A 12,385-nucleotide genomic window follows, 5' to 3' on the forward strand; every position below is an offset into this window, starting at 1 on the left:
CAACCGTCTAATGAACTATACACAGTTATTAACATAGTAATTAAAAGTACTACTGTCTACTTTGCTATTGGGGTTGTGTTTAAACGGCTCACCATGTTGGAATCTGCCATGTGTTGGGGTATAAATACGGTTCGGTCAGTCAATCAATCAAATATCAGGTGAGTTTAAGAGGAATTTTTCGCACCATTACATCTGCAAGGAGACGTCCTATTCCCCAATTGAGTAGGGGACCAACCAACAAGTGTCAGTGACAGGGCCCCTAAGAGGTCTGGGGCTGATAGTTACGCCATTGACTCCAACACCTGAGCAGGTTTACACTCATTATAGTTGTAAATACTCTACTTAGAGTAAAATAGGTTGACTTTGTATAAAATAAAATAAAAATAAAAAAAACAATACATGAGGCCCTTATATATCCATGTAGTTACAGACAGTTCCTAATCTCTCTGGTAATTTGTGGCTCTTCACTGTGAGTACCTTTGCTGTGATTGGAGATATTTTGCTCTGCAGATGTTTCCATCTGGGGCCCCATATGTCCTCCTTTCCTGCAGATCGGGGGTCCCCGTTTGCAGCCTGAACCTCAGAAGGTTAACTGCAAAGCAAAGCCATTAGATGGTGCCGTTGTGGAGATGAGAGAGAGCCAGAACGCTGACGTCAATAAAAACAGTCATTTCCAACCAGTCTGCGCATTGAGCGACCATTCAAAAACATTACGCACAGCGCCGCCGCCGGACCGCGCTCCGTTACTCCACTGATATAACCTTTAACATTCTCCTTATTCGCAGATCTTTGGAGAGCCGGACGCATTGCGGACGATCCCACCACTGCAGGTTTTATTTTATTAACCTTTACATTTTGTGTGAGCATTTCTGGGTGTTGCGCGCATCGTCGGCGTCATGTCTCGTCTTCCCATCCCCAGGTCAGCTGTAATGCTGTCCATCTCCTTTCCCCTCCATGTCACACCGTCTTCACACACCACATGCTCGCTTAGGAACATTGGAGAATTAAAAATAGCGATCAGATCATCAGAGATCAGAAGAGCGTCAATGCGCTCCTGCAGATCACCAACATGCATCATTTCATCTCCAGCAGCTGGGCGCTGAAAGGAGACTTTCATCATCCATTATGCATAGATTTTATTATTGTGCATGCATTTAGAAATAATAGTGTTTATGGACATTTTTTTTATTGTATATCTGCTTCACACCCCCCTCCTCCTCTCCCGTTTTCTCATCTCCATCATCCTCCAGAAGGGGGCGCACTGAGTCTTCACAGGGGCTCCCATTTTCTCCAAGCCTGTCATCACAAAACCCAGAATCTCATCATACTTAATCCTATTACAGCTTATTTTTTTCTGACCATTTTTATCACCTATATGGATTCCAACCCTGCAGTGATGAAATAGTTTAAAAATATATGTTTTGAACCGCAGGGGGAAGAGGAGATCATCATCATCATCATCATGTTCTTCTCTACGCTTTTAGCCTCTTTACGGTGCTGCCTTGTCTAATCATGTTCAAGCAGCATTGTACAGGGCTATGACAGCATAGAGAGCTGTGCTGCTTCTCCTTTCTGAGCCACAGAGCCAGCCTGAGGCATAAGTAAACCCGGAGACCCCAAACCATCAGGGGGGAAGGGGGCCAAGATCACTTAAGCTCTGATACAGATTATAAATCTTAATTTCCCTGTAGAGAATTAGCCTGCTTTGAGATTATTGTGCTGTTACAAACTACAGTATTTTTTTTTTCTCTCTATTATTTACAGTTTGCTGTGTGATAGCGGGGTTAAATGCACTGGTAACTGGTCCATTCAGGACAGATGTTCTTTGATCTTCACAGCTGGAATGAATTCATTTATTATTATTCACTGTTTTACAGCAATGTTATTTTTTCCTTCGGCTATGTGAGCAGAGATACAGTTATGGTGATCACATTAAGCAGGGCTTAGAAAAGAAAATCTATACATTTTTCTGATTATCTTCACAAGAATGAGAAACTGGCACTTTAACACTAAATTCGAATTTCCATCATGGCAGAAAAGTGTAACTATTTCATTTTTTTTTTTTTAAAGACATTTAATTCTTCGGTGGCTTTTGATTCTATTGAGTTCTTGCATGGATGGAGACGTCCCCTCCAGGGCATGCTGCTGCTTATTGGATGGGATAAGACAAAGTGCAGTTCCATCCAAACCATTAACCTGCAGAGGCCCTTCTTTTTACTGTGCATGTGCAAAAGAAATAGAAAACTGGTTTAGATGAAAAAATGACTGATATTTTCTATCAACCCTTTTTAATGTTATTCCACTCAGGGAAGCTGCCCATGTGTCGCGCCAAATCTCAAACCATCTATGTGTCACCCAAAGATGATAGAGGATGCTATATGCCCCCCATTACACTTATTACTTCATTTAGTTAATATCTAAAAGTTTTATTGGGGTTTCATCTGGTCGTTTTTCAAAAATTGGCTGACACAGGGACCAGAACCTACATTGCAAAAAATTGCAAACTAAAAAAGTCATTTTTTTCTTAAAATAAGTGCACATTTTCTTTAATTGAGAAGGTAAGTGAGACACTTTGCCAATAGGTCAAGACAATTTAGAGCTAAAAAATATATATATATTTCATTGTTTTATTTCAAGGGCATAATATTTAATGATCTTATTTTAAGATTAAAACTATTAATTCCTAGGGGAAATCAAATTAAGGACAAATGCGATTAATTTAATAAATATCTTATTTCTAGATGGCTTTTGCAGTGTACATGTATAAATACACTGGATAAAGTGCAACATTAAGTTAAAAAACAATTCACACTGTAAATGGTTTCATCTATTAAAATAATACATTAAAATATGCAGCAACTTGACCTGGAGCCTAAAGTGATGAGATGGCAAATTGAAAAATTATAAACTTGTATTTGTTTGTGACTTAAACCAATGTTTTAATGCCTGTGAACATCCATAGTTTTTGTTGTGCATGATTTTTTTCTGCTGATCGTCTCTGTAGAGGTAGATCCCACTTAAGGTCCTTCATCAGAAACAATATACCTGCTTAAATTATATTTATAATGCATTTGTTTACAAATGGACAAAACCTTTGCTATTAATGCTGTTTTTAATATTACACCAGGGATGGACTGATTTTGTAGAAATGTTTGAACCATTTTGTGGGTCAGAAGCTAAAAAGTTTGGGAACTTCTGCTCTAGAGCTCTTATTTTATGAATAATGTAAATGTTCATGCACTGATTTCAATCAATAGTTTCCATTTTACTGAAGTGAATTGTAAGCACAACTGATTATTTTTATAATTGTCCTACATCTAAGAAGTCTGTATTCGGAAGTTGTTCCTTATACACATCTGTCTGGCCAAAAGTGAAAGTTAGTAAAATAAATGACTTTTAATTTATCTATTTTCATGGAGTGGTGTGATTCTGTCCCACAGTCCTTGGAACGCCTCCCTGTTGGTTCAAAGTTCACCGTCTGTACTGCAGTCATTCATCAATATCATATAAAGGATAGCTGCTAAAGACGGGTATTTCCCTGAATTCAGTGTCCAATACATAAATGGAAAATTGACTGGAGGGAAAAAAGCGTGAGGGGAAAAAAAGGGGAGGCGGCAGGCAGCGGGGGTAACTGGCTGTCATTGTAAATGGGTTAGAACCAATCAGGCAACTATGAATGTGACGCAAAAAAGTATTTATTAACAAAAAATATAAATGATTAAATAAGAAATGTAAAAGATTTATCCTGCTCGCTTGGGGCGTATTAATGAAAACATTGCACAACTGCTGCTGTAGTTCTGGCTGTTATGGTTGTAGAAAATCAGTGTTGCATTATGGGCCTGCCTCCCTACCTTGTAATTGGTCAGATCTGTTTTATAGTGGAGACTGACCTACGCCTGAGGAAGACAATCTGGCTGTTCGGGCTAGATAAATACAGCCCCGAAGGACAGGGAAACAAAACTCAATGAAGAGGAAGGAAAGATTTGGAAGGCGTAGATTGCAGATGGAGGGAGACCTTCAACACAGAGGCAGACGTAACCCAGATATCGTCTCCCACTGCTTGTTAGGCCTGTTTTGAAAAGCAGATATCAGAAGGGCTTTAAGGGGAAGGACTGAATGTTGCTCAGTGGCTGTGAGTCTTTCCATGACAATTTGGCTTTTCATTCAAAATGTACAGAGTTTTAAAAAGCTGGGCGATGCAGATTGTAAGCTGTTGGAGATTCAGGATAAGTTGGGGGGTCCAGATGTCAATCCACTGAGCCTTATCAAGAACAAAGGCTGTGTCATTATCAGAAATCCTTGGTCCGACCTAAACCCTGCAGAGGTGCTACTCTGCAAGATCAACTACAGATGTAAAGAGCATGGAAACACTTTTCTGTAGTTTTTTTTTTATCTGATTTTATATATTTATACTACCTTTTCATATATCAACTCATGAGCTTACTTCAAATCAAAATAATCCAAATAACACCAGAATTATGTCCCTATGTGTTTAATGAATCCAGATAAAATATATGAGGTTCATATTTGAATTGAATTACTGCAATTAATGAATAATAAATAAATGTCCTGAGATTTCCTCATTTTCTGTATGTACCTGTATTGATTTGGTTCAAATTAAACGATTAAGGGTTTGCCTAAATAAAAAGAGACCCACACTTTGCTTTTTCCATGGTGAGCTCTGAGGACCTTTTAATGTTCTCTCTCAGGGTTTAGCCTCAATTGATTTCTGAGCTTCCCTGTGAGCAAAGCTTGCCTCCTTTGACTGTCTGAAAACTGAGCCCCTGACTTTCGCCGTTTGTCCCGAGTGTCCCACAACCGTGTCTGATACAGGATTAGTGACGAGAGATTTGTTAATTAAGGCGCCTCCTGACTAACAAGCTTATGTTTCCCAGAGGGCAGGCTAGTTCGTGACACTTCAGTTGATGTTTTTTCAGAAGAAACCTGAGAGGCACAGAGACAATCAGAAAGTTGACAGATTTTATTAGAAATGTCCATTTTTGTCATGATGATGGCCGTGGAGAAAGATTCCTGCTGTGGTGTGTTTCACTGTCCTTGTTCTGGTCCATGTCAGGTTCCTGTTTTTAGGTCCAGGCACACAACATCCTCACTGGCTGCAGCTCACACAGGGCTGCAGGCCGTTCTCGTTGCAGGAAGTGCACTTGAGGGCTTTGAAGGAGTCCGTGAAGCAGTTGCGAAACACAGACATCTTGCTGCCATGGCACATTGAGCAGGGGATGAAGGCGAAGCCTCCGCAGGTCTGGCACGTCTGGGGAAGCTGAACCCTCTGGGATACGGGGGAAAAAAAAGTTATTTTAGTTTCTGGACATTAAAAAACATCACATGTGTAAATAAAGCCTGGATTGATTTTTTTAAATGTAAAAATTCCCATACAAATAGAAAACAGTCAAGAATGGTAGGTGAATGTGATAAGTAGGATTTTTACTTAATTTAGCAGCAGAAAAGGAAAAGATAAGCTTCTTGTAGGACACAGTGATTTAATTAATTGTTTTTTTTTTTGTGTTTTGTTTTTAAATTCAGCCAGATGTTGAGAACTATACTCTGACTACATTGTCTGGGTTTTATTTTTAGTCTTGCAAAAGTATTCACACCCTGTAAACGTTTTCCACATTTTGTGACATAACATTAAAAACTTCCACACAATTTATTTAACAGTCATAGCCAACACCAGGGGGTTTTGTATTGTAAAATAAAAGAAAAAGGGTTAAAAAGATTTTACATTATAGAAACCTTGCATTTAGCATCCCTTTGAACACTGTTAAAAGCTAAAAGAAAAACCTTTAAATCTCTCTTTCCAATCTGACAGATCTGGAGTTATTTTGCAAAGAAGAATAGACAAATATTTCAGTGTCTATAGATGTGGAAGAGAGAGTAAAGTCTTTTGTTTTTTTGTGGTAAAATACCATCAAATCACACTTTTCAGATTTCTGCTTGTAGAACAATTTTAAAACCAGCATCCTTTTCCTCATCGTCACAATTTTGAAGCCTCTTTTTGCACAAAATACTTTAATACTCACAGGTGTGACATAACAAAAGGAGGGAATCATTGTTTTCTGGGCATTTCAAACTTTGTTCAGTTCTCATCTTGCATTGATTTAACATTTCAGATACGCAGTGGCCTACTGTGGATCCTCTCCTGATCCACAACACAGAAAATGAGTGTGTTTCCTAAAATGTCACTCTCTTATTATTTGACCAAATTAGCACTGAGAATAAGTTTGTTTTTATGCTTGAAAGCACGCATGTTGTGGGAGAGTTTTAGGCTAATTTATGTATGCACGACCTTTCAGGGCAGCACCCTTCTTGGAGGCTAAAGAAACTAAATGTCAGCTTTGCAAACAGTTTCTCTTTTTGGAGGGCTCAGTTACCAACCTTATAATAAAAAGGGGAGAACAAATGATTTCTTTATGGGATTTCTGTAAACTCATGGATCCATCTGCTTTTTTCATGATCTGATGATGAGCTTAATTATTAATTTCATTCACCTGTCCAATTCTGCCCGGTTGCTCATTACCTCTCATTTGATCCACCTGCTCCTGCCTCTATTTAAGGTGCTTGCATCCAGTTATCAGGGCCAGATTATTGTTGTTTTCTCTAGCCAGTGGTGAGTGCTCCTTGGTGTTTCTGATTCCATTATCCTGAACGGTTCTGTCCTTTCTTATGACAGCTTTTGATTAATGTATTCAAATAAGATAGATGCCTGGTTAACAATGTCAAAGTCGTTTTTTATTAAGCCATGCTTTATTAAGGAGAAAGAGAGAGAGGAGATGGCTTTTCCTATGCAGAGGTGTCAATTAAAAAAGTACAAATATTTAATTATCTTACTTAAGTAGAAATTTTGGCTCTCTATACTTTATTCAACTAATTATTTTTTAGACAACTTTTTACTTCTACTCCTTACATTTTTTTTTGCTATTCTTTCTACTTGTTACATTTTAAACATAGACTTGTTAGTTTTGTTTAATTTAAGCTAATTTTAGTTATGGCCTGTTGGACTGGTTGTACACTGCACACCAAAATAAATAGTTTTTTCAAGATGATGCTAAGTTATCATTTAGAATTATAGCTTTAAAGCATCTGCCCTTAAATTTTTTTTCCTGCATTACTTTTACTTTTATACCTTAAGTAGTTTTAAAAATTGAACTTTTATACTTCTACTTGAGTAATAAATATTAATACTTTTGACACCTCTCTTCCTACATTAAATCTATTCACTTTAAAGCTTTGGGACATTTGCAATAGTTAAGCTAAAATGGATCATTTGTGTCCATCGACCTGAAACACTTTCCTGGGAAATTCATCTGTTCAGTAACAATCTCTGATAATGTTCTTTCTTAAACTAGCTGTGGGGGAAAAAACCCACCTCGATTTTAGTCAGTAGATCTTGCAGCTCTCCTGATTCGTTCATGCCAAGTATTTTCTCAGCACCCTGCAAAACAGGTTTCAGTGCATTAATAAGAACAAATATTAGCAGAATCACAGAAAACCAAATATATGGAAGCGTTATGACTCAGCATGTGGGACTAACCCCAAGGAAGTGTCCGTCAATGAACACTACTGGCAGTGAGGGGGCTTCCCCCACACGTCTGCACCGCTCCTCCAGCTCCTTCCCGTACTCGCTGTCCAGAGCAATGTTCTTCTCCACAAACTTCACCCTGTGGTTCTGGAAGATCTTCCTGACCAGCTCGCATCGCTCGAAAGTAGTCCTCACCACACGGAAACTGGTGGTGTAGATCACTATACGTCCAAACTCCAGTGGTAAGTGTATCTGAGGAAAGACCAAAAACATCATTTTTTGAAACTATACCTCCTGGGTGCATTTTCCTGTCAATGGTGTTTCTAATTCCTTTCTTCCTGCTGCCCCCCACCCAATTAAAATGCATGCAATTAAATGTCAAACAATCCCACAAAAAGCAGTGATTGTTCTTTGGAGAAAGTAAGAAAAGACCCTCCATTTGTTTAGGACATGCCATTGGATGCAGGGCCCCTAATCTAGTTGCGAATATCAATTAGGGAGGTTTTTATTTGTGTTATTAATTTCAAAGTAGTCTTCAAGCTTTTTTTCTAAAACAGAAACAAATTATGCTTTTAATATCAGAAGCATTTGATATAATATATAATATATATACCAGAGCAAATTAAACCCTTATAAAAGTAGTTTTTTATGTTACAGAAATACTAAACAGTTAAATAATAGTAATCGGTGTGTCCATTATTATGCGTCCCTCAAAAATACTCTGCATCTCAGAGTGAAGTAATGAAAGGGTGTCTTCTTACAATGTGCTTTTAAATTCCAGTTTTCAACTATATGAGTGATTATTTCCTATGTGAAATTCTGCAAAATAAAAAAAAATAAAAAACTTTCAGGTGTAAGATCACAGTTAAACCCCTTCCAGTAATACACCATGTCGCACTGTTTAAGCGCCTGATTCCAAATCCGCCTCCCATTTCAGCCTAGTTTAATCCGAGTCTGTCAGCACGAGGACGTCCAGGTTTGCCCAGCTTACACATAAAGCAATCCTGAAACCCTGCCAAAGATCTGAAGAGCTCCTCCCCTTTTCTTCTCCTTTGTACCTGCCACTCTACGGTCTGGCATGCACGAGTAAAGATGTTCCATGCAATGCAAAAAATGAGGAGGAACTGAGGAGGCAGCTTGTTCAGGCTTGTAGGGCTTACCGGACATTTGTTTTTTTATTTTAGATATCCAATTCAAGAAGTGAAACTCATCTTGTTCGAAGAAACAACTCACATTTACCTCAATCTTTAATTTATGTTTTGATGATCATCATTTAAAGTTGAAGGATAACCAAAAAGCAGTTTCACAAAAAAATTGAGTATTACATCAGAAAAAAAAAAATATTTTCCAAACAAATTTTAACCAACTGAAAATGAGAAAGAGCTGTATCGTATGTGCAGCGGATTATTACTCTGGACTCCTTTGCAAGAATTACTGCTTAAGCCAAACTGCTTGGAGGCATTAACCTGTGGATCCATACAGCCTGTTTGGTCGGTGTCTCACATGTCATTTTACAGTCATACCGTGGTTGTTTCATTAGGTTTGGGGATTTTGCTTGTCTAGGAAGGTATCAGGTCCAACTGAAAAATAAAAGCATATCTCCATGAAGCTGTTCAGCTCTGACTGGCAAATGACTGCCCTCAAACTTCACAGCAGACCTCAATCAACCCACTGTGACTCTGAGATCTGAACTTCCAACTCAGATGTAAAATTTAAATCAATCTTTAAAAAGGACTTTTGACCAGGTAAAACTCTTATATGATCTTTTTTTTTCTCCAATATATTTTATTGAATTTTCTCTTTTTTAATACAACAAAAAATCCAAACATAACCTTGTAACATGTATTTATACACACATTCATTCACTCATTCATTCACCATTTAAACCTGCATTTGTCTAGTTCCAAAAATAAACAATGCCCTTTAGATTAAGGCAGAGACATAAAAAAGAAAAGTAGCAATATATGAATAAAAACTGTAGTCAAGAAATCCATTCAAAACTCCCATCAGTGAGCTCCTCTTTCAGTCCCTAGAAATCATTGCCCTTTGCAATGTATGTTAGTTTTTTCCAGTCCAAGTGAGCTTGCAATCTCTTGTCTCCAGAATTCCATGGAGGTGGCTTCCATGATCCTCCAGCATAGTGCAACAGATCTTCTGGCTTGAAGAAGTCCGTAGTCTATTAATGTAGTTATCCTCTGTGATGCTTTAAATTCTATTGGATATATTCCTAGAACACAGATTTTAACCTCTAATGGGACTTTTACTTTAAGCAGTTCAGATAGACACCAAATAACATCCTTACAAAACTTATATGATCTTATTTTTAGTTCAGGACAGGCCTATAGTAACCTTTTTAGCCTTTGAAGTGTGCGGGGTGGCTCCTACTGCGCTGACTCCACAATTTTTGGAAATCTCTCATGAGCTCTTGTATTGGTTTAATCTTAAAACAATCAAAAAGTTGTGCAAAATTTTTCAACTTTTGTGTCCTATTCTAACAGCTTTTCCTTCCATTCAACTTTCCCAAACAAATGCAATAACATAACAGGGAGTTTCCAACAGTTTACGGGGAGTCAGTGGCTTGCCGCTGAACAAAAAAAGAATTTGTACAATCTAGTATTTTCAATTCCTGAGATTCCTGAGAAAAAAGATCTGTCCCTGTTTGCACTTGAAAAACAAATACAGATTAGTTTAACAAAGTAAATAGTTGTATTTTCAAAATGAGCATCACGTATCAAGTTTGTCCCAAATTAGTGTTTAATTTTATATATCATAGAGATTTAGAGACATTTTTCGCTATATATTTTCATTTTCTTTCTAACTTCTGACATTGCTCAGTTGAGGCCTCTACCTCATCATATGTATTTTATCAACTCCTGTAAGGAAAAGGCAATCAGTGGTCCTGATATCTTCAGGTAACCGTTTGCTCTGACTATCTATATAATCTGTGATTTGCACACAGGGTTATCTAGAAGGGCCATGCAGCAGTGCTGCTATGATACTAGAAAACGTTACTTTCTAGTAACACATTACCCTGATTAGTTTCTCCTGAAACACCTAATGAAATGCATCATTAATCTTTAATTACACGGTGACCTCACCCTTTGGTGGTGATCTTTTGTTTGGTTCTGTAGCTACAGATAAGGTCCACTGCAGAAGTATTCATATAACCAAAGTTCTGCCAGTTTACAAACACAAACATTAATAAAAACGTTGGAAACATTTGTGATGTTTAAACACAGAATGATCTGTAGTTGTAAAACAGTTGTGTATTTCTTCTTTTTTCCCCAATAATTAATAAAAGTGCATTACTTGTTGTGTTAAACCTTTTAGGTTCAAAGTTTTGTAAAAACTGCTTCCAGCTGCTAGTCTTTAGGGGTTTATCTCTACAGTTTTTTTTCTTATGTAGACTAGAATTTCAGTCTGATATGAAGCATAGTGAAAGCAGGACTGTCTGATCTGCAATATGTGAGTGAACATCTGCCCAGATCTCAAGCCTTCAGCAACTTCTAAAACTTGTTTTTTTTTCACCAATATTTAAAACCCTCCCCACGGCATTACAGCGCTTCCACCATGTTTCCGCATTGGAATGGTGCGCTCAGGGTGATGTGCAGTGGTAGCTTTCAAATAGAGCAGTAATGTTATAAGAGGATGGTCTTCCTCATGTCTTATGTGTCTACATATGGATTTTGTTCACAAATTTTTTGAACAAACCTCTGAGATCCTCCACACAGCAGCTATATTTGGACTGAGATTAAGTGAGTCGTCCTCACGGCTGTACTCTCTTAACTAGTTTGGCAATATCTAAAATAATGTAATCAGACTTTTATGTGCAGTGTTTGAGTAACAGGCTGAATACTAAAACTTACTCAAACTTTTCGATTAAAAATAAGATAAGAGGCATCTTTATTTTCCTTTCACTATAAAATTTTGCAACTCTTCAAGTTGGTCTTTCAGATCAAATGAAATATGATGGACTTTAAGGAAGTAATGGAAAGTTCCTGAATGTGTTTTTGTAGGGCTTAGTAGCTTCAATCTGGGACTCGGAGGTCTTAAAACCACTAAGGTAGTAACAGGATTATGACCAACAGGTACTTACACCGTTAGGAAGGTTCTCAAAGAGTGCTTGACCTGCGCTGACTTTGTGCTTGACCCCTCGGATCGTCCCGTTCTTGCTTAGAATGTTGACCCTCTTGGTGGTGAACATCCAATCCTTGGTGGCCCCCGCATACAGGAGCAGCTCATCGGGCTCACTCTCATTGTCATCCAGCTCTGAGCCCAGGTATCCGTAAAGGTTCCCGTGAATCTCTCCAGTGGTTGAAGGGGTGCTGGCCCGATCAGCGTCCGAGCTGCTGGTGCAGTCTGAATCCAGGGAGTCCGATGGACCCTCATCCTTAAACATCTCCTTCAGCACCCGGCCGCTGTTCCCTGAAGCCACCCGGAACCTCACCCGCCTCTGTGGCTTCTCCGGTCCTTCTGTCATGACTGTCCCCTCCATTTGAACCCCTCTGCCACATTACATGGTCCAGCACACTGCTGTCCGACTCCTTCCCTCTCATTCGCAGGTGAAAATCCAGCTCAGCCACGTATTTTGTTAGCCATGGATTATTAGCAGGTTTAATCCTCGCTGTGTGAAAGGATCTAAAAACCAGTGGGAGCCAGTAAGCTGCCTAGCAGTCATACTGACGCAGCCAGTAAATAATGTATGCAGTCCTACCATGGCAACCCAGGAAGCTTATCTCAAGTAAAATGATAGGGTTCTTTAAATTATTCATGAATTTACAGAGTTTTCACTGAAGCTTTCTCAGAAGACTTTATTGCATGACTTCATTATTTTAAATAATTCAAATA

General features: G+C 38.4%; 1 protein-coding gene across 1 annotated transcript; it reads right to left on the minus strand.

The window, feature by feature from the left end:
• Positions 1 to 4,909: 4,909 nt before the first annotated feature.
• On the minus strand, positions 4,910 to 12,168 carry grxcr1 (glutaredoxin, cysteine rich 1). The gene is made up of 4 exons (XM_015387645.1): positions 11,634 to 12,168; positions 7,550 to 7,789; positions 7,385 to 7,450; positions 4,910 to 5,287 (listed from the first exon to the last, which is right to left on the minus strand). The coding sequence occupies exons 1-4, from the start codon at positions 12,030 to 12,032 to the stop codon at positions 5,108 to 5,110; spliced, it is 885 nt and encodes a 294-aa protein (XP_015243131.1). The 5' UTR covers positions 12,033 to 12,168; the 3' UTR covers positions 4,910 to 5,107.
• Between the last annotated feature and the right edge of the window lie 217 nt (positions 12,169 to 12,385).

The sequence above is a fragment of the Cyprinodon variegatus genome, unplaced genomic scaffold (assembly GCF_000732505.1).
Source record: "Cyprinodon variegatus isolate N-32 unplaced genomic scaffold, C_variegatus-1.0 Scaffold400, whole genome shotgun sequence".
Classification (NCBI taxonomy): domain Eukaryota; kingdom Metazoa; phylum Chordata; class Actinopteri; order Cyprinodontiformes; family Cyprinodontidae; genus Cyprinodon; species Cyprinodon variegatus.